Source organism: Hemicordylus capensis, chromosome 6 (assembly GCF_027244095.1).
Source record: "Hemicordylus capensis ecotype Gifberg chromosome 6, rHemCap1.1.pri, whole genome shotgun sequence".
NCBI classification, from domain to species: domain Eukaryota; kingdom Metazoa; phylum Chordata; class Lepidosauria; order Squamata; family Cordylidae; genus Hemicordylus; species Hemicordylus capensis.
In genome coordinates this window covers 12,486,092-12,508,271 of record NC_069662.1, presented here as the reverse complement: position 1 = coordinate 12,508,271, position 22,180 = coordinate 12,486,092, and the positions used below count along the sequence as shown (strand labels likewise).

The 22,180-nt window shown below is 49.0% G+C and overlaps 1 protein-coding gene across 1 annotated transcript in view; it reads right to left on the bottom strand.

The window, feature by feature from the left end:
• The window catches only part of PNP (purine nucleoside phosphorylase), a 36,731-nt gene extending 15,359 nt beyond the window's left edge, over window positions 1–21,372 (bottom strand). The window contains exon 1 of the mRNA XM_053265112.1: window positions 21,131–21,372. Within this exon, the coding sequence (XP_053121087.1) occupies window positions 21,131–21,153 (23 nt within the window). The 5' untranslated portion in view covers window positions 21,154–21,372. The remainder of the gene's footprint in view (window positions 1–21,130) is intronic.
• Between the last annotated feature and the right edge of the window lie 808 nt (window positions 21,373–22,180).

Here is a 22,180-nt window from a genome sequence, read left to right as displayed (position 1 = left end):
AATAATACTTTAGCCCAAGGGAAAGGAGTATAAAACAAATCAGGTGGTCGGGGGTGTCACGTCTAAGGTCCATTTACACAACTTGGCCCATGGCATTTTGGAAGAGATACATTTGTCTTTCTGCACGTAACCATACAGTCTCTTCCAGAAAAAAATTCACTGTCTTATCTATGTGTATCTCTTGGTCACGTCTTACCTCCCCATTCCTATGCAGGAACATAGCGTTAATGACATATAGGTTTACTAGCCGGATTACAAAGAGCGGGGGTGGGGGGGGACACACATTCCAATTCCCCGATATGAGAACACCCGAGGTTACCCACTCCGGGGCTGGAACGAAGGCGGCAGGCAGGTCATTTTCTGCTTAGCCTTGGGGCGTGGGCCACCCCATGTTTATCAGGTCCTGCCCCTAAAGATCCAGGCACAATCAGGCTCCATCCCCTCATCAAGCTCCACCCCCTAACCTCCCAGACTCCAATCCCCTTAGTTTTCAGAGTCAGACCTTCAGAAGGTTGTTCTTAGCCCAGGCACCCATCGTTTTATTGTTGTACTTAGCACTGGGCCATGTGACCCGATCAAGAGGAAGAGATGCTGTTGAGCATAAGAACAGAAGAACAGCCCTGCTGGATCAGGCCCAACGCCCATCTAGTCCAGCATCCTGTTTCGCACAGTGGCCCACCAGATGCCACTGGAAGCCACAGGCAGGAGTTGAGGGCATGCCCTCTCTCCTGCTGTGACTCCCCTGCAACTGGTACTCAGAGCATGAGTATGATTTCTTTCCACCTTTAGCCCACGGTTTTTTGGGGGGAACCAGACTGTGTGTGTGGGGGGGGAGGTATTTATAATGTCTAAACACAAATGAATAGGGAACAGAGATGTATTTGCCTATTAGTTGCATTCTCTCCTCCCCCGCCACACACACACACACACACACACACACACACACACACACACACACACACAGATACAAACACAGCCCCCATCCTGTTTCAGGTATATGAGTACTGTTGGGGTTTACTCATTGGTGAGCATAATGCACTCTGTGCATGCTCAGACAAGCCTCCATTGATCGTTTCCCATTTTCCAGGACTCACAATATGAGCCAAGCTCCACAATTTGGCCTGTCACATTTGGCCTTCTCCACTTAAGCAGTCTCCAGATCTGTGCCTCTTAAAGAGTTAACCGGATAATTCCACCTCTTTTTAACCTTCAAAGGAACCTAATCAACTTTCTCTCAGAACAAGGGAGGGAGACAATTATTTCTTTGCTGTCATGACCAAGCACATCGCTCCTTGAATAGGTTTTTTTTTTAAGTCTATTTCCGGACTTCATTTATACTCTATGTTCATCTTTTCCCCCCTTTACTGCCAACATCCTAATATACAGCAAATGTTATTCTTGGTGATGCAGCTGGCTGGGGCTCAGACTTCCTACTGAAACTCAAAAGTAGACAGCCAGAAGATGCAGTGGAGGTGGAGATGGGGCTCTTTTTGAGGGGAAGTGAATACTTTTTAAAAAGCATTTTAAAAGATGTTTAAAACTGCCGGTGGTGGCGGTGGGGGGAAGGCATTCTCTTGATCCCATCATCCCAGTGTGTGTGTATGTGTGTGCTTTAGAAAAGAGAAGAGGACAGGTCCCTGCCCTGAGGAGCTTCCAATATACAATTGGAAAGTCCTCTGACTGAACACATGGACAGCGGATGCCAATCAGAACAGACAATACTAGACGGAGCAATCAGAGGCGTATCTAGGGAAAATAGCGCCTAGGGCAAGCACTGAAATTGCGCCCCCGTCCAAACATCTGACACCCATCTTTCAGATAACTTTACCATAATATCAGCTCAAAAATACAAGTCAAGCTCGTTAATCTTTTAATATTTCAAAAATTACTTAGCATTGGACGTAGCCAGACCACAAAATGCTGGAAAACTACAAATTTCAGTATGCTGGGGCTCATGAAATACCCAAATACTATGTGGAGGTGTACTTGGAAAACTAAACAAAAATGCCTGTCTAATTCTCTGCTACGCATTGTAGCATCACTATTACATAAGTTTTAAAAATAAATGGAGAATTTGGCTTTTCCCAGATACTCTGAAAATAATTAAAGGATATGCAGAGTAAACTGTGTCACTGCTTGGAATATATTCTAGTATTTCAGAAAGACAGTTAAAATGAGAGAAAGAGAGCAAGGAACACCCAGTGGGCCTTAATACTAAGGATTTCACACAGAATCAAAGACAAACTCACCATTAATAGCCATATTATTAAGACATCACATTTAACTCACTTATCACAAGAAGCAAAGTAAGAGCAAATGAATACAATCCTAGCTCATAAGCATCAGCTCAGTATTCACAAGCCGATTCTCTGTACTTAGTGCCAAACTAATTATGTGTACAGTAACCCAAAGGGGCTACAGTTTATATATATATATACTATAGCCCCTTTGGGGGGCTTCCTAAAGACTATGGGGGGTCTACAAAGGTTTCCCCTCCCCCCGCTGGCCTCTAGGGCCTCGCAGGGACCATTTGAGCATGTGTCATGGCCATTAAAAAAATTTTTTTAATGGCTGCTAAAAAGAAAATGGCCACCTCGCATGCTCAATGGCCTCTGAGAGGCCTGGCCTGGCCTAGGGCCTCACAGAGCCCATTTGAGCATATGCGGTGGCCACTGTGTTTTTGGTGGCCATTTTTTTAATTTTAGAAAATGGCGCCCCCCTTCAAGTGGCACCCGGGGCACGTGCCCTGCCTGCCCTACCCTAGATACGCCCCTAGGAGCAATGGTCTGACTCAGAGGGCTGGTACAGACCATATTTTGACTGGCCCAATTCAACATGTGGAGAGAAGCACAGATGTGCATGCCTTCCCACAACCTAGTGCATTGTCATCTAAATGCACAAATAAGCAATCCCACTATGCACAGGTCAAGCGCTACTTCAAAGTAGTTGGCAGTCATCTGAATGGGTCCCAGAGGCGGGCAGCAAAGACGGTGTGGTGTCTAGCATTCAAGTCCCATGAGAACTACAGTAGTTGAAGGAGCTGGGTGCATTTAGCCTGGAGAAGAGAAGAGTGAAGGCGACAGGACCGCTCCCTTCAGAAACCTGAAAGGCTGCCACATGCAAGAAAGAGCGGGCTTGTTCTCTGTTGCTTATGAGGGCAGGTCTAGAACCACGGGCTTGAAATTGCAAGGAGGCAGATGCAGGAACTGCCTAACTGCCTAAGACGACAGTGGGACCGTCCGCCTCATGCAGTGGTCGGCTCTCCTTCGCTGAAGGTTTCCATGCAGCCTTATGAAGGGCTTCCATCTGCCAGAGATGCTGTAGCCGCTTCCTGTGCTGAGCAGGGGGTTGGACTAGCAAGGTCCCCTTCCCCCTCTAAAATCCCATGATTCTACGATTCTATAATCAGGCACAAACTCTGGCTGATTACACAATTATTCCATTTCCATGGTTGCAACTCAACAAACCTCACTGATGAACCTTGCATCCCCTTCCCACCACAGGTCCCAGACGGCTCTCTCCTACACCCCCACATCCTTCTCACAACCGAGACACACATTAAAAGAAGCGGAAATGAATCCCGGACTGCCTCGTACAAGTCACCTTCTGCGTAATCACAAGAGCCAAGGCAACATTCTCATGGGAACCCAAGCAAGGAAAAGCAAGCTCAGACGGGGGCAGGACCCAAACAGGCTGGAGTTTTCCCTAAACAAGATGACCGCAGGAGGCAAGGGCTGTTGGCTTGGGTGCTGCTCCTCCCGCCTGGGCCTCAGGCCACATTCCTGGGCCAGTTCTCAGGAGAGTAGTTTTCTCTGCCTGGTGCATTCATGTGAAAATAAGTGGCCTTCCCTACCAGGGGTGGGCTTAATATGAGCTCCAGAATCTGTTTGCCACAGCCAGGGCCTGGTCCTAGAAGGAGTCAGAAACTATCCCAGACCCTGCAGGCAGGCTCCACACAAAGCCCTCCCCACTTCAATGCTGTGGAAGGCACTTGGGGTTGCCACAGGGGGCAGCCCTTTCATGAGGCAGGGTGAGGCTGTTGCCTCAGTCGTGGGTGTGAGGAGCAGCCAGGCTCACCACCCGAAAAGCTCCAAAATAAAGGAATACATGGCAAGATCTTAACAAGGAGGTCTGGTAAGAACTAATCTGCTGACCTTTCTTTCACGATAATCTTAATTAGCCCACTTGCTCATTAATCTTAGTTAGCCCACTTGCGCCTCAAATGTTCACGCATCCAGCATCTTGAATTGGGGTGGGTGACATCATCACAAACTACGCCATTGAGGCATCCTTATGTGTCCCCACAACTGCATCAAATTTGGTCCAAATTGGGCTTGTGGTAGCAAGCAAGACTTGTCCCGTTATAGCTAAGCAGGATCTGCCCTGGTTGCATATGAATGGGAGACTAGAAGTATGGGCACTGTAAGATATTTCCCTTAGAGGATAGAGCCACTCTGGGAAGAGCAGAGGGTTCCAAGTTCCTTCCCTTCCATCTCCAAGATAGGGCTGAGAGAGATTCCTGCCTGCAACCTTGGAGAAGCTGCTGCCAGTCTGTGAAGACAATACTGAGCTAGATAGACCAATGGTCTGACTCAGTATATGGCAGCTTCCTATGTTCCTATGTCCAGGCATTGCAAAGTTGATAGGGACACACACAGATAGACATGGAGGGCGGGGGGAGAAAGTGTGTGTGCTGGGTGATGTCATAAGCTTACTTTCCTTGAGGAAGGTAGGCTAATAAAATGGCATACCTGACATGTGTCAGAACATTAACAGTACTGCATTTACCCGAATAGAAGATGACCAGATTTAAGACGACTCCCTTCAAATACAGAGGTCAAATACAGTTATACTCGTATTTATCCAAAAAGAAGAGGACTCTGAATTTAAGACAATACCCCCACCCCATCTAATTTCTAACATCGAAGAATCTGGGGGTGGGGACTAGTCTTGGATTCAGGTAAATACGGTACTTTATGAGCCCCACGGTCAGGGAAAGGAACAAACTGTGTTTCTTATTCACTTGAAAAGGAATGCTACACTGAAATCCTAAATAAAGAACAGTTCCTATAGCAAGCCTAGCCAAGGAGCAGGAGTAAGAGCACTGTTCCTCCTGCCACCATGGATGCACCACCTGCCCAGAGAGGCAGGGCGGGCGTCATATTGTCCTTCGCCTCAAGCAGCAAAATGTCTTGGGCCACCTCTAAGTTGCCAACTGACCAGGGAAAAAATGACCTGGCCTGCACCTGTGCCTTTAACAGGACCTTAGGACAGAGGAATCCCAGGTGAAGCTCTCCAGGCCATGGAGATAAGAAGCATTATCCCCAGCAAAGGAAGCTGCCATTCAAAACAAAGCCAAGGACTCCAGCAAATTAAGGCTGGCAACCTTACAGAGCATTCATGGGTGCGGGAATGTGCCACTGGAAGCTGCATAAGCAAGAGCTGCTAGACCCTGAGAGAATGAAAGGGGAAGTAATTCATCGGGACGAGGTCATATGCAGTCCAGGAATAATATTACCCTTATATTGCCGTTTGGCAACACGCCCAAAGATGCCACACCAATTTCGTCTCCATGTCCAAAAGCTTTTCTCTAGTTCCTAGAAAGCCCCATGGGACCCAGGAGCAACCGAGGCTGTTTTCTATTGCCATGATCCCATCCTCTCAGAGGCTTGCTTTCAATATATTTGAACAGGATTTCACGAGCCTGGTATCATTGCCCCATGTAAGAGGAAAAGGTGAGCCTTGCTAGATCCAACTAAACTTGGGGTTCTCAACCTTGAGTCCCCAGACTACAACTCCCATCATCCCACAATGGCCTAAGTTGCTGTGGGTGATGGGAGTTGTAGTCCAACAGCATCTGGGGATCCAAGGTTGGGAACCCTTTTATCTCTCTAGTCTAATAGAGGGTCACAGGGGCCAGCCAGATGTCTCTGGGAAGCCTACAACCAGGAGATGAAGGAAACAGCCTTACTTTGCTGCTGCTCCCAAAAAACTGATAGTCAGAGATATACTGCTACTGTCCATGGAGGCTCCATATAGCCAACATGGCTAAAAGCCCTTGCTTCGGGCTTTTTTTGTCCATTAGTTTACCTCATCCCCTTTTAAAGCCATTTCCTCACAGGAAATAGCAGCTTTAGAGGTGGGGTAATTTTTTATTTTTTTTGCCTAGCAAAAAATGGGTGGAGGAGTGTTAAAACAACCGCCCTGCAGCCCCATTCTGGACTGGGGGCCTATGACTGCTTTTGGAGGTGGCAGGGAAACACATCAGCCCAGGATTTAACAATGTGTTTCATGTCACGTTAATTTCGACAACTTACTGCAACAAATGCCATAAATCAGGGGTTCCCAACCTTGGTTCCCCAGATGATTTGGACTACAAATCCCATCCTCCCAGCCGGGCCACTGTGGTGCTGGATGATGGGATTTGTAGTCCAACAGCGTTGGGGGACCCCAGGTTGGAGAAATTCTGCTAAATTCTGTGTTGCACAAAGAAAGACTCTTGTCCACCTTGAAACGGCTCATCCTGTCACTTGGTCTAGCGTTCTGAGAGAGGAAGAGGAAAGCACAATCTTGGTCTGTTTTCCCCCCACGCCATGCATCTTTATAAATGCACCACTGCAAATACTCAAGCCAGACAGAAGCAGCCTCTCACTTCCTGTTGTGCAAAACCTCAAGCAACCAGAATGCCTCGTCTCAAGGTTGCGAGGGATGTGGTGGGGAGTGCAACCAGAGTGGAAGAAGCCACTGCGGGAAAAGGAACACCACCCAAGCCCAGTCATAGGTTTGCGCAGGAATAACAGGACGCTCCCTTTGCAGCTGCTCTGAATGAAAGAGAAAGTTTATCTTGAGGGCAGTGGTCAGCTCATAAAGTTGCAGTTTGCTTCTGTGAGAGGCGGGCAGGAGCAGATTAGAAACCGAAAGCAACAGATAAGAAAAACTATATAATCTTCCTTTCTCCCGCTCTGTCTCCCTCTCACACGCACATGCATGCACAGACAAACAACCTTTCTGAGGAAGGATCCTTGCATGTTTTTAATATGTGGCATGTACAGCATTGACATTTTCTGACTACGACATAAAACTAGTGGCCCACAGGAACCTAAGAGACCTCGAGCACTCCGTTCTCCATCAGATGCCTTTCATTTGCATGAAAGAAATATCCTCCTCTTGCTGTCTCATCTGCCCCTAGCAAGTGGTATTCTGAGATAGACTGCCCCTGAGCCTGGAGGTTCCACATAGTCATCATGACTAATAGACAGGGATAGTCTTCTTCTCCATACATTTGTCTAACTTCGATCACAGTCACCAAAGCCACATCTTCAACACATCCTCAACAGATCTTATGGCAGTGAATTCCACACATTAATTTGTTATGTGAACATAACAAATGTTCCGAATCAGATACAAATCCGTTTCATTGGTTGAGATAGGAGAGCTAGACTTGCAGTAAAGATAATGTGTGCTGTCGAGTTGAGTCGCTGTCAACTCCTGGAGCCCACAGAGCCCTTTGGTAGAATACAGGAGGGATTTACCATTGTATCCTCCTGCTCAGTATGAGATGATGCCTTTCAGCATCTTCCTATTTCGCTACTGCCCAATATAGGCGTTTCCCATAGTCTGGGAAACATACCACCAAGGATTCAAACTGGCAACCTCATGCTTCCTAGGCAAGTCATTAGTGAGCATCAATTATCCCCTTTGCTAAGCAGGGTCTGCTTTGGTTTGCCTTTGGATGGGAGACTACATGTGAGCACTGTAAGAGATTCTCCTTAGGGGATGGGGCCGTAACTCAGTGGTAAAGCATCTGCACGCAGAAAGTCACAGGTTCACTCCCTGGCATCTCCAGGTAGGAACATAGGAAGCTGCCATAGACTGAGTCAGACCATTGGTCCATTTGGCTCAGTATCTTCTACACAGACTGGCAGTGGCTTCTCCAAGGTTGCAGGCAGGAGTCTCTCTCAGCCCGATCTTGGAGATGCTGCCAGGAAGGGAACTTGGAGCTTTCGGCATGCAGATGCTATTCCCAGAGCAGCTCCATCCCCTATGGGGAATATCTTACAGTGCTCACATTGAATATCATACAGTACTTACAGTAGTCTCCCATTCATATGCAATCAGGATACACCTCGCTTCACAAAGTGGACAATTCATGCTCACTACCACAAGACCAGCTCTCCCAGTAGAGAAACTGGGAGTAGAGAAACTGCCTGAAATCTTGGAAAAGCACTCCCAGTCAGTGCTGGCTAGACAGAGGGTTCCCAGCTTGTGGCACTCCAGATGTTGCTGGACGACAACTCCCATCACCCACAGCCACAAAACATTGTAGCAGGGGATGATGGGAGTTGTAGTTCAACAACATCTGGAGCACCACAGGTTGGATCTAGGCAATAACGAGCTAGATGGCCCAGTGGCCTGACTCAGTAGAAATCAGCTTTCTATGCTCCTATGACCCCAAGTTCTACGAATGAATCTCTCCACATTCTCCAAACCATGCATAAGGATGCACACCTGCTAAATGACGTTCCTTTTCCACTTTCTGGCGCTGCTAATTTCCCAGCCCCACCTACATCTGAGGCCACAGAAGATCCTAGTGCCAAGAGCTTATAAAGATCTGACCTCTGCCGTTTCCATTCTTGCCAAGTAGAGTTGCCAACTGACTAGGGGGGAAAGCCACGCTGGCTTGCTCTTCCATCTTACTCCGTGCATGGATGGGCAGAAATCAACCGGTGAACCTTTCCCAACTTGGAGAGAAGCACGACCACCTACCCATGTCTGCCAATCAACCTGCTGTGAAAGGCAGAGGAGCAAGGGGCCACCAGAAATGTTGGCATCCGCACTGCTGAGGCTGCAATGGAACTGGAATCTCTAAGGCATGGGTGGAGGGGAGTGAAAAATCTCCATCTGTTTGGCTGTGTTTTGTCTGTCACTTCTAGGAAAGCATCCAGACTCCTATGCTGCAATTAAAAAATGTTTCTCTTCGTCTGCAGAAATGAGCAGTCTGTCTAAGACACCTCACCACAGTAAGATGTGCAAAACAGCAGCCGGCTCTCACAAAACACCACTGTCCATCAGTCATGCATAAAAATCAACATAAGCCCAGTTTGGCAAGTGATGGAGCAGCCTGCAGGATAAAGATCAACTAAGACAAACCCAGAAAAGGGAAGTGGACGAGATTTATGGTGGCATTCGTCTCTTTAACCAAGCTCTGCCCATGACATCTGACAAATCTTGTTTACAGCCTTTCATTTTTAGGGTGTGCCTCGGCTTGCTTAAGGGGTTCCCAAATCTGATTGTTTTCCTTTTGGCAAGGTGCCTATGTTTGCATCAGGCAGAAGCAAAGTGAGCAGGAAGAGCTTTTTTTCCTCACTGTACTTCCATGTTAAGAAAAGCTTCTCCTGATGAAACTTCACCTGTCATGTGCCTTTTACAGGCAGAGGAGCCCTGCCAGTGTGTGGGGGGGGAGTTGGCAACCCTTTGTGCTCAGTGGAGCTTTTCACCAGTATGACGCAATTGTGTGTGTTGGCTTTGGAGAGACTGGAGTTAAATCCCTGCTGCGCCACCAAACTAACTGGGTAGACCTTGTGCCAGCCACGCTCTCTCTCAACCAAGCCTCCCTTCAAGGCTTTTGTGAGGGGGAGACTCCGGGAGCCCTGAGCTCAGGGAGGAAGGATGGAGTAAAACACAAATGTAATCCTCTGCGGGCCATTTCCCAAAACACACCAGCTCTCTGCTTGCAACAGAGCAGGGCTTCCCAGCCTTCCGGAAGTTGCTGAACCACCGCTCCCATCACAGGAACATGGAAAGCCACCAAATGCTGAGTCAGACCTTTGGTCCATCTAGCTCAGTATTGTCTTCACAGACTGGCAGCGGCTTCTCCAAGGTTGCAGGCAGGAGTCTCTCGTGGAGACGCCAGGGAGGGAACGTGGAACCTTCTGCATGGAAACAAGCAGGTGCTCTTCCCAGAGCAGCCCTGAGGGGAATATCTTACAGTGCTCACGCACGTAGTCTCCCATTCAAACACAAACCAGGGTGGACCCTTCTTAGCAAAGAGGACAACTCATGCTTGCTGCCACAAGACCAGCTCTCCTCAGTTCTCACCTTCTTCTTCCTGTCTCACTATTCAGGAGGACTCCACCCCCCACCCCAAGTAGACCCCCAGGTTAATAGCCAACAAGTCACTGGCTCCTTGACGCAATGGATCTCCCTCCCTCCCTGAGCGGACACACTGTTCGGACACTCCGCTCCACACCGCAGGGTCACTGACCCCTTTCGGTGATAATAAACACCCAGAGCCAGAAAGGGGCAAAGTGCTTCACAGCCAGAATGAGTTCAGTCCTGTCCAGATAGCAGGCGCAACTATCTTCGCTATACAAAGGCTGACATCCAGACTAACACTGCACTTGCTGGGCTCGTGGTAGCGAGCCTAAGTGGTCCCCTTTGCTAAGCAGGGTCCAACCTGGTCTGCATTTGGATGGGTGACTACACGCGAATGCTGTCCCTTAGGGCAGGGATCCTCAACGTTGGGCCCCCAGATGTTTTTGGACTTCAACTCCCATAATCCCCAGCCAAAGGCCACTGGGCCTGGGGATTATGGGAGCTGAAGTCCAAGAACATCTGGGGGCCCAACATTGAGGATCCCTGCCTTAGGCGATGGGGTCAGAGCTCAGTGGAAGAGCGTTTGCATGAACACCCCAAGTCCCACCCTTGATATCTCCAGGTAGGGCTGGAATCCTGTCTGAAACTTTGGAGAGTCACTGCCAGTCAGTATAACCAATGCTGAGTCAGACGGACCAAGGGTCTGACTCATAGAAGGCAGCTTCCGGTGTTCTTCGGTGCAATGAGCTCAGTTGCGCTAGCACAGGAAGATTGCATAGCTGCTCAAAGTCACGGGGACTATCAGAAATGCACTCTTGGACTCTTGCACAAACTGTCCTAGCAAGACATACGAGGCGTACCCCGGATTGTGCACCTTGCGACACTAGTGCACCACTAGTCTGGAATGCCAGCTCCAGTGCCTCTTAGTGCAACTCATAAGCAAAACAACCTTCCACTAGTGCAACACATTTGTGCGTGAGCTTCATTGTCTGGCTGTCGACCAGTGATCTCTGCCGCGGGGGGTGCGGTGGGGATTTTGACTCCAAGATACCCTAAGCAAATCATGTACACACAATCCAAGGCATGCCGTGAACTTCTTTGACTGCGCCATCACCTCTAACAGGGCTTCCCAGATGTTGTTGACTACATTTCCCAGCATCCCCAGCTGCAATGGCTTTTGCTTGGGAATTATGGGAGTTGTAGTTAACAACATCTGGGAATCCCTGTTAGAGGGAACATTGGCCATAATATACAGGCGCCCCACTCACCGTACATTGACTATTATTTATTAAGAATATTTGTATGCCACCCTTCATCCAAGGCAACAGTACACAATTTCAGCTCTCCAGCTGTTGTCAGACTACAACTCCCATCATCCCCAGCCACAGTGGCCAATGGTTAGGGGTGATGGGCATTGTAGTCCAACAAGAGCTGGAGGGCCAACGTTTTGTAGTCTTGATCTAAGGCATGTGTTCTCAGCCTCGGGCCCCCAGATATTGGACTACAACTCCCATCACCTCCAGCCACAAGGCAGGGAACGATGGGAGTTGTAGTGCAACAGTGGCTGGAAGGCTGAAGCACCTCTGATCTAAGGCGTGTGTTCTCAGCCTCGGGCCCCCAGATATTGGACTACAACTCCCATCACCTCCAGCCACAATGCAGGGAACGATGGGAGTTGTAGTGCAACAGTGGCTGGAAGGCTGAAGCACCTCTGATCTAAGGCGTGTGTTCTCAGCCTCGGGCCCCCAGATGTTCGACTACAACTTCCATCATCTCCAGCCGCAATGGTTGAAGGCAGGGAACGATGGGAGTTGTAGTACCCAGGGACTCAAGGCTGAGAACCTAACATCTGGGGATGCAAAGCTGAGAAGCCCTGATCTAAGGAGCTTAGAAGGCCTTGCTGGAACTGACCAAAGTTCGGCATCCTGATCCCCCCAGCCAGAGATCTATTAAGGACATAGCCCAGAAAGCAGGGGCACTGTCGGAGCATATGCTGGACTGCCTCTGAGAAGCAGCCTTTGGGGGCATGGAAAACAGGAGGTGATGGGTTCCGACTGAGGGCACCAGCATTAGCTGAGCGGGGGACGTGGGGACACAGAAAGGAAAAATGCACGAGCTCCCGCTGGTGTCTTCCTACTCGGACTCTGAGCTGGAGGCCCTGCATCCTAAGTTCACCCGGGGCGGGGAAAGAAGAGGTTGTGTCGGCATCTCTGGCTTCCGATTGGCCTCTCCGCCGGGGAGGTGTGTGAGCCCGGAAACTTCCTCATTTGCTCACTGCCTGTGGGAAGGTCCTGTGATGCAAGTGGGGGGCGGGGAGCAGGAAGGAAATTGTGCTCTTGCAGGGAAATCGAGAGGAAGAGGGAGGGGAGAGGGGCCACAAAGACGGACATGCTTCATTGCCAGTGCACAGAGGAAAGAGAGAAGTGACTCGTCTGCCTTCTTGCTTTCTGACTAGACCCTCTTGCTCGGAAGGGCTGTGCTGCAACAGGGGAATCGACGCTACCGTCGCCCTGAAAGAAGATTTCAAGCTGACGGAACCAAAATGCGGCAAATAGTTCCTCTTTGGTCAGGGCTGGTGTTGCACGCCAGAGCTCTCTGTCAGTCAGCACACACACACACACACACACACACACACACAGGGGACCAACAACAGGGTGGGGACCTCGGTCGCCATCTGGCCCTGCTGGTGGCGCCCTTCCAGAGACCTCTAGACTGCTTTTCTAGCCTAGAGAATAGACCAGATTCTATTCTCTAGAATCAATGCTCTAGGCAGATGGCGGCCCTCTGATGCACTGCAGCAAGGCTGGCCCTAGAAAGGGTTAAATGCTTGGCGGGCCGGGCCTCTCAGGGAAGAATGAGGCATGCTTAGGGGCGGCCTCCCTCTAAATGGTGGGTGCCGAGGGCAAGAAAGGGAGACCATCCCCCTCCGCCCCCCTCACTTCCAGAAGAATCTGCTGGGGCTGCTAATAAGGACAATCGAAGTGAGGGGCAGCTTTGCTCTGTTCCAGCCAAGTACTTTGTTTTGTTTCCAATGGTTCCAGAAGGGCGGATGCATCTCAGGTGCATGCCATTTGACCTCACACATGCATTGTGGTGGGGGGGGGGTCCATCAGGGAGTGATCCATGGCAAGGACCCCCAACTAATTACCCAGAGCCCTGACTCACATCAGCCCCCTCCTTCCTCCAGACCTTCTTCCAGAAAGGAAGGGGCAGCCGTGGAGGCACCCACACAGGGCATGGGGGAGAGAGGGCTCCCAGCCTCACCTTGCTCTCTGCTGCCGCCACGTTCATAGGCGCTGTATTGTTTAATTGTGTTTGTTTATGACGCTGCCTAACCCAGATGGCTCTAGGCGGTTCACAGGAAGAAGAGCAAACACAAGCAGAATAAATAACCCATGAAAACAATCCAAAATTAAGAGAATCCCAAACCAATTAAAAATTACAAGATTAGAGATGGAAATAACTTGCCTAGCAAGGAAGAGGTTGCCGGTTTGATTCCCCGCTGGTATGTTTCCCAGACTATGGGAAACACCTGTATCAGGCAGCAGCGATATAGGAAGGTCCTGTAAAGCATAATCTCATGCTGTGCGGGAGATGGCAATGGTCAACCCCTCCTGCATTCTATCAAAGACAACCACAGGGCTCTGTGGGCGCCAGGAGTCGACACCGACTCGATGGTGCAACTTTCATGATTCTTGAGTGGGGCTGTGGGCCCGGGTCTCAGATCTTTTAAGTACCTAGCAGCGCCCCTGGTTGTGGGCATGAGGAAAGGTGCAGATCCCAGAAATCAAAAAGGCACTTCAGACCTTTGAGATTCCCACACCACTGCAGACACAAGCCTTGATTGACTTGGGCAATGATGTGGCCAAGCAGAAGCCGATGCAATTCAGACGAAAAAGAAATGGACCCACACATCTCAGCTCCTAATGGATGCAGCAGAGCCAGTCATTAACGCTCACCCTCATTTTCCAGGACAGAACGCGGGGAGAATAACCAACCCCACAGGGCTGTTGTTATGAGCTTGATTGTAATCAAGATAGTTTGTGCAGGACTATGTACCTCTAAAGCAGGGCTGCTCAACTTCAGCCCTCCTGCAGATGTTGGCCTACAACTCCCATAATCCCTGGCTACTGGCCACTGTGGCTAGGGTTATAGGAGTTGGAGTCCGAAAACAGGTGGAGAGCCGAAACTGAGCAGCCCTGCCCTATGCCAGCAGTGGCGTAACAGCGCCAGGTACCGAAAGGTAGAGAACAAGGAAGTGCTGTGACTGAGGTTAGGTGTAGTCCACCATTTTATAACTGCAGCTTGTCAAGTGCAGGAAATTGGTGTAGGGTGAAGAAATCTGGGCAATCTCGGCTTTCATTGTGGTCATTGTTTTTAAAGGACAAGTTTCTAGCCCTTAGCAATGCATTTTGAAATGTATGTGCAGAGCTTCATTTGCATAAATGTATGGAGATTGCGGGATTCCCTTTCTGTTGGTGCATAACCTTTGATTATTTTTTTAATAGTTGGAACTTACAGCCCTGGGGCCGTCTACACTGCAGATGCAAAAAGCTCAGACACAAGTTACACGGTGTAGCAATACAGCACTTAATGGCTTGATATTGGGGAAAATACTGGGGGAAAATATTGTGGGGGGAATCTCTAGGAATCACTTCAGTTTGCAATCCTATCTGTCACACAACTTGCATACAGTCTCTGTTCACAAGGATGAATTCCATTATGATATTTCTTACTTGCATGGCACGTTAGATGGTTTTACTCAAAATTAAGGGAGGATAGCCGAGTTTTGAGAAATGTCAGGTAAAGAATGAAAGAAAGAAATCCATCTATATACAGAAGCCATTTCCTTTTTCTAAGGCCAGAATCCCTCTGTGTTTACTTCCCCAACACAGGTGCCTTGTTCCTGACAGGGGTTATGCACTCTCCCAAACTGCCTAGATCAGGGTTTCTGCAACTTGCATCCCCAGATGGTACTGGACTACAACTCCCATCATCCCCTGACTTCAGCCACTGTGCGTGTGGGTGATAGGAGTTGTAGTCCAGGAACGTCTGGGGGCCAAGTTTGAGAATGCCTGACCTAGAATTATGGACAGATCCAAGTGTGTGCAGAAAAGTGGTGTGAGTGAGGAGGTAGAGCCACTGTGGCAATGGATGATGGGAGTTGTAGTCCAACAACATCTGGGGAAGTTTGAGAACCCTTGGCTTAAGATATCTGTGTTTCTAAATGGCTTTCCCCATCACTATCACCTATCACTTCTATAACATTTTCCTCTATACAAGATGCCTTCCGCACCTTCATTTCTGTTCACAACAACCCTGCAAGGCAGGCTTACTACTAGACAAAGTCTTGCCCAAGGCCATCCATTGTGTGTCATGGCTGAATAGGATTTCAAGCCTAAAGCTAAGAGCTTTTTTACCAGGCTGGTTCCATCTATGAATAAAAGAGCTTCCAACAGTCTAACTCTGAATCAATGCCTGCACCCCCTGGGAGTTATCCAGACTTTATGCTGTGGGGTATCCGAGGAGCGAATCTACTTCACAGCAGATTCGAGGCAGTTTAATTCGGGGGATTCAATGGACCGTTCACATAGCCGTCGGCTCCTCCCCGCATTCCCTGCATTCTTTCTCTTGTGTGCATTTCCACTGCTTGCTCCGGGTTTTTTCTCCAGCCAATCACATCCGAGGAGGAGGCGAGGGAAGCCTCCCTTCATTATTACTTATTGTTTTTAGTTTGACAGGCGGAGGAGGAAGAGGAAGTATCGGTGTCTTTGCATTCATGCCAGGAATCTTGCACCGGGATGCGCAGAAATGGAAGAGTAATGAACTCCCTTCAAAAGAAGATTGGCTGATAAAAAATTTGGAATATGCGGAGATGGCAAAACTCACAGCACTGATAAGAGATCAAAATTTGGAATGTTTTAAAGAAGATTGGAAACCATTTTTATTATACTTAAAGAACTATTTCCCTAATATTGATTCTACAAGCGGGTTTGAAATTTAGTAATAATAGCAAGTTGGGTAGATCAAAATCAAGTTTGTAAGGTTTAAGATATATGTTTTGAATTACTATTATAAGCAAGGGTTAATTCTATAGTTGGTGGTTCATGAGGAGGTGTGAGTGGGAAGTCAATATTTGATTAATGTGATGTAAATGTTAAGATACTGCTAAAATCAATAAAAATTTAAACACGAAAAAAAAAAAAAAGGAATCTTGCACCGGGCAGAATGGTCACAACCTAAGTTCCCTTTTGCAGTGGAGTAGGGGTGGGAGTGGAGAAGGAGAAAAAGAGGTTGTAAAACAAATGCAAGGACCAAGCCTTCCTGAAGCTTCTCCTAATTCCCTGAGATGCGCTGCTGCTGCTCCTCCCCGCGCAGTGCTTCACCGCAGCCTGGCAAGAGCGGGAGGCCGGCCCGGAGAGCTGTTCACCTACCTGCCCATACACCTCGATGGGCTCCTGTGGCTGCTGGTGAGCTCCCCTTGCCCCATGGTGGCTGGGGCCCGGCGGTGCCAAGCGGGCTCAGCAGCACTTGGAGCACTTCTGACGCCCTGCCCCCGGGGCCAGGCTGCCAAAGCGGAGTGCAGCCACAGGGTCCGAGACGCAGAGGCCGGCCCCGCGGAGAGGAGCAGCAACGGCAGGAGCAGCCTGCGGGCAGAGGAGGCGGAGCGGGGCTGCCCGGCGCGGCGGCTCAGAGGAAGGCGCCGCCACCGGGAGAGAAGGCGCAAGGCTGGTGCGTCCCCCAGAAGAGAGCGCAAGGCGGCTGGGAGCAGGTTCTGGTCCGGGGGTCGTTCTCTGGGCTCCATCCCCCTTCATATAAAGCCGGGTGCATCCCTGCTATCTCCTGGCGTATAAAGCAGGGTGGGTCCCTGCGATCTCCCCTGCTTGGCAGGTTCCTCTGTCAGCCAGGAGTGCCTTAAAAGCATTTTGAAAATCTGCTCACGTGCTGCCTCTTCTCTGTCCTTCCTACCTCTAGTTTGGCGGTGCGAGTTTGGAAAAAAGCCGAATTATCGGCAATGGCCCCTCTACACATCGCCGATAAGCATCAGGGGATACCAGAAGCCTTGGGTTTTGTTTTTCAAAAGCTGCTGAAAATAGAGGGTTTTTGTTTTTTTTACACCAGACATAATTTGGGCTAAGCCAGAATGACAGAGTCATGTCTGAACTGGTCACTGATAGGAGAGGAGAGCTGGTCTTGTGGTAGCAAGCATGACTTGTCCCCTTAGCTAAGCAGGGTCCGCCGTGGTTGCATATGAATGGGAGACTTGATGTGTGAGCACTGTAAGATATTCCCCTTAGAGGATGGAACCGCTCTGGGAAGAGCAGAAGGTTCCAAGTTCCCTCCCTGGCAGCATCTCCAAGATAAGGCTGAGGGAGATTCCTGCCTGCAACCTTGGAGAAGCTGCTGCCAGTCTGTGAAGACAATACTGAGCTAGATGGACCAAGGGTCTGACTGGGTATATGGCAGCTTCCTATGCTCCTATGAGAGCCCGCAGCGACTTCGGGGTGAATCCAGCTGATATGTGGACTCGCACCCTCCATTCCGGAGGAGATTCGAACTAACAGCCATGTGTGTAAAAGCTCCTGGTGAGGAAATATCTCATATGCCCTTTCCCTCATTCCTGAAATAAGCCATTTCTCCACCTTTATCCTACTCGGAGAGTCCAAGGTTCCCCAGAGAAAGAAATCTGGTTTCTTATTTATTGACTATGACCAATGGGGTGGAAAAACCAGGTGTTCAATATATTCCCACAAACAATGGAACTTCCATCCAGCATTCCACAGAGAATACTCCTTGTATTCTCAGTACTGCCTGAGTCACTTCCCTCCTATGAAATGGGGTCCCAGATTTTGGAAACGAGGAACTAGATTGCCTGATCTATGAACAGTGACCAATGGGCAAGAAAACGAGGCCTCCATCCCCACCAGATCTGCCGAACCTACTTTCTCCACAATAAAAGCTCTTATTGGGTCAAATCACTAAAGCGCTGCAAGCTTCCAGATCTTACAAAGTTCTTCTCTGAGCACAGATATCGCAAGCAAAGACCACACCCTTGCCAGAACAGATACCCTGGATGCGCCCCAAACTTCCCAGCACTTTTAAATAGCCTGTTGTCCTAAATAACACGGCGCTTCAACCCATCTATGCCTGTGTGATCATTCAAAGTTGTCACAGACACCTTAACAAGGGAGGAGAGCGGGTCTTGTGGTAGCAAGCATGCCTTGTCCCCTTTGCTAAGCAGGGCATGCCCTGGTTTGCATATGAATGGGAGACTTGATGTGTGAGCACTGGAAGATATTCCCCTTTTAGAGGATGGGGCTGTTCTGGGAAGAGCATCTATGTTCCAAGTTCCCTCCCTGGCAGCAGCTCCAAGATAGGGCTGAGAGAGAGTCCTGCCTGTAACATTGGAGAAGCCGCTGCCAGTCTGTGTAGACAGTACTGAACTAGATGGACCTATGGTCCGACTCGGTATAAGGCAACTTCCTATGTCCTAAGGTGTATGTATTAAGTGGGCTGGTCTGGGACTGCAACATGAAGGGTTTTTTGTTTTGTTTTGTTTTTTAAATTGTGATTCATGCATTCCAAATAGGACAAGAGCTAGAAAGTAAGATGATGCTAAGGGTAGCAGCACTGCCTTATCTGCCCAAAAGGAAAAGGCTGGAGAGGGAAAGAGAATAATTTCCTGTCCAGTTGGGGAATTGGCAGAATATCCTCCAGGGTGTTTAGAAGGAAAATTCAGAAGTGCACAATGGTATGTGAGTAATTTGTGCCTATATGATGCCCTACCACAACACACAACTGTGCATTTTCCTGTTGACACTTTGTGCAAAGAGTCAGATTCTATAACATTTAGAGCCTACACAGATTGGGAGAAAATCCTCAGGACTGGGAATCTGATGGCACTACAGGAGAAGAGTGCCCTATTCACTGGCAAATTATGTGAGGAGTAGCAGTGGAGTCTGCAGGAAGCGTATTTGGCAGGGGAAGGAGAATTGGGTATGCTTGACCAGGGTCTGGGTTCTAGAGGAGCCTGGATCACTCTCACTTGACTTTCCTCATTGCTTTAAATCACTTTTTTACTTTATCTAACACAATGCAACCCTTGTATAAGTTAAATTTTTAAGGGCATAAATGTTCTTTTAGAACATATTTTGTGTCTGGTGCACATTTTAAAAAGACTTTTTGCAGAGAGGTAAATGGAGAGGAGAGAGAGATGCTGTAATGTCTGTACTGAGATTTGCATTAGAATTTTTATATTTAAGGGAGGCTTGAAGTAGGAGCTAGGGATGCCAGCAGGGGCGTAACTACCATTAGGCAAGGGGAGGCAGTCACCTTGGGGCCCCACCCACCCATGTTGCACCCCCTATGAATTATGTTGAGTCTTTTGGAGATCAGCAGGAGCAGAGAGTGAAAAAACTAGATTCAATGTGAACTAGATATTCACCGTATTCATAATGGGGATGTGAGTGTGAGTGCACGATATATTGTGAAGTGTGTTTGTGTGTGTATATCAGCGAGGGGGCCATTTTAAAATCTTGTCTCTGGGCCCACTCCAACCTTGCTACGCCCCTGGATGCCAGGTTGCATCCCGGAGATGCCATCACGTCTGTCATGGGGCAAAACAAGAGTCCTCCTGGAGAAGAAGGTGGATGACAAGGCCAGAAGAACAGTAGGGCACAAGAAACTATCGCTGCTTTCTCTTCTCCAGAAAGACACAAGCATAGTCCCCGGGTTGCTAACTGGCAACCCTAAAGCTGGTCTTCTTCCAAACCACACACTGCAAGGGTCATATGCCAAAATACAAATAAAATGAGGTCCTTCCATTCAGGTTTCAACATGACATATGGGCTTTTCATCTGTGGAAGCCCTCCTATTCAACCCAGCTTCAAGGCTTTCACTCCGACATCCACATTGACTGTGGCACCAAAGTTACCAGGATCAAATCTGGGACTTTTGGCTACAGCCCTTCCCTCCCAAGAGTTAGGGATGATAGACCCCAAGCCAGGATATTTTTGAAGAGGGGAGGAGGAAATTGAAACTGAGTCTTTGAGTTGTCACAGAAAGGGCGTTTTACTTTCAGGTTGAATGCATGACTTCTAGACAGTCTTTAAACCAGATGTTTCCCCATGTTAGACACGTAAAACCAAAAACCAAACCATCACTTTCAAAGTGGTGCATCATCTATAGAACTGAATGCCTTTCCTGTCCACTATAACTATGAAGATCTGCCCATCCCCTTACATTCTAGCAGATGTTACACACCAAAGTATGAATCTGATTCAACTCTCAGCCATGAGCTGTTCTTTGCTTGCTATCTCAGTCATGTTTTCCCCCCACTCAGCCCCAGAACTGTGGAGGCTATTCTAGCCTACCTTATAGTTGTTGTAAGGATCTGAGTGTTGGACTAGGCCCATGGAGGCCCTGAGTTCAAGTCCCCACTCAGGCATGAAGCTGATAAGGTGACCTTCAGCCGCTTGCTAGATCTCAGCCTAACCTACCTCCCAGAGTTATTGTGAAGATAAGAGGGCACAGAAGAAGATAATCATACAGACATCGTGGGCCTTGTCACCGGTGGAAGACACAAATATATGACGGGATACAAATAATATAAGTGAACTAGATGGACACATAGGAAAAGTGGCTACCGTATTTACCCGAATAGAAGTGCACTCTGATTTTAAGACGAACCCCTCGGAAAATACTTGCGTTTACCCAAAAGGAAGAGGCCTCTGAATTTAAGACGGAACACACCCCCACCTCACATACACAAACACAAACACACACACTCGGAAAAAACGGAGTCTTTGATTCAGTCATTAAACATTCTGATTCCGGAATCCATGAACTCCTGCTGGGTCCAAGCACAGCACCCAGGTGTCCGGATCTCCCGCCTTGCCTCCCTGGCTCACTGGATTCCTCCCCCGCCCCCACCTCCTCCTCCTCCTTAATCCATTGGATTAATTGACCAAAGCGCCACGTGCCGGCAGGAACCCCCTCCCTGCTGTGCCCCCAGACTCCGCAAGGGGCTCCTGACCTCTGCTCGCCGTGGCACTCCATGGTCCGATCCCCGCTTGGTGCTGCTGCGCTGCGGCTTGGCTCGGATCCTACCTCTTCTCTGGGGAGACTCACTCGCGCTCGCTGCACCAGCGCCGGGAGTCTTTTTACCGGCCTCCTAGGGGAGCGTGTCGTCACAGGCACGCCGGCCAATCAGAGGCTTCCCCCGGCCGGCAACAAAGGTTGCCCTGGCGACGACGGGTTCTACCGTCATCACCCTGGACCGCTTTTGCCCGGCCCACGCCGTTCAGGCGGCTTCCCCTGCCCTGGCGGCGGCGGCGGAGGAGGAGGAGCGAGCACGGGCGGCAGCGGGGCGGGTCTGGCTGGGGGGCAGCACTGCGGCTACGAGGAGCCGTGTATCCCGGGGCGGGGTGGGGCGGGGCAAAGGGGAGAGGCAGCTCCGCTGGCTGGGAAGAGACTCCGTCCGCATGACGCACACGCGGCAGGCAGGCAGGAATGGCGATGCCAAAACAGAGCAGCAGCAGCAGCAGCAGCAACAACATAACCTGATGACTTCTTCTTCTTCTTCTTCTTCTTCTTTTGCATTGCCCGAAGTCAAGTGGGCAGATAAGGCCGGGATGCCCTAGCACGTGTCTCTCTCTCTCTCTCTCTCTCAGTCTCTCTCTTTCTCTTTCCTTTCTTTCCTTCTTGAATCTAAAAAGATAAGAGGTTGCCTCGCCTGGTGATGACAGCGATGAGTAAAAATAATTTAAAGTCCTGATCATCTTAGATATACACAATGATTAAAGCAAGCATTGCACAACAATCAACGTTTAAAAACAACAACCAGGAAAAAAGAATAGTTAGCAAAATATTCCTCAGCCTTAAGAATAAAAACATTCCCCCCACTTGAGGTCCCATACTTCATTCCTCTAGATTCACTATCGATCAATGTATTTATTTATTATATTTTAACATTGTGTTTTTATTAGTGTGAGCCCCCTTGGGCAGTCTTTGAGCGAAATGATGAGATTTTTAAAATCCCTGAATAAATATAAATGTGTCCCATCCATTCTTCACATTACTTTAA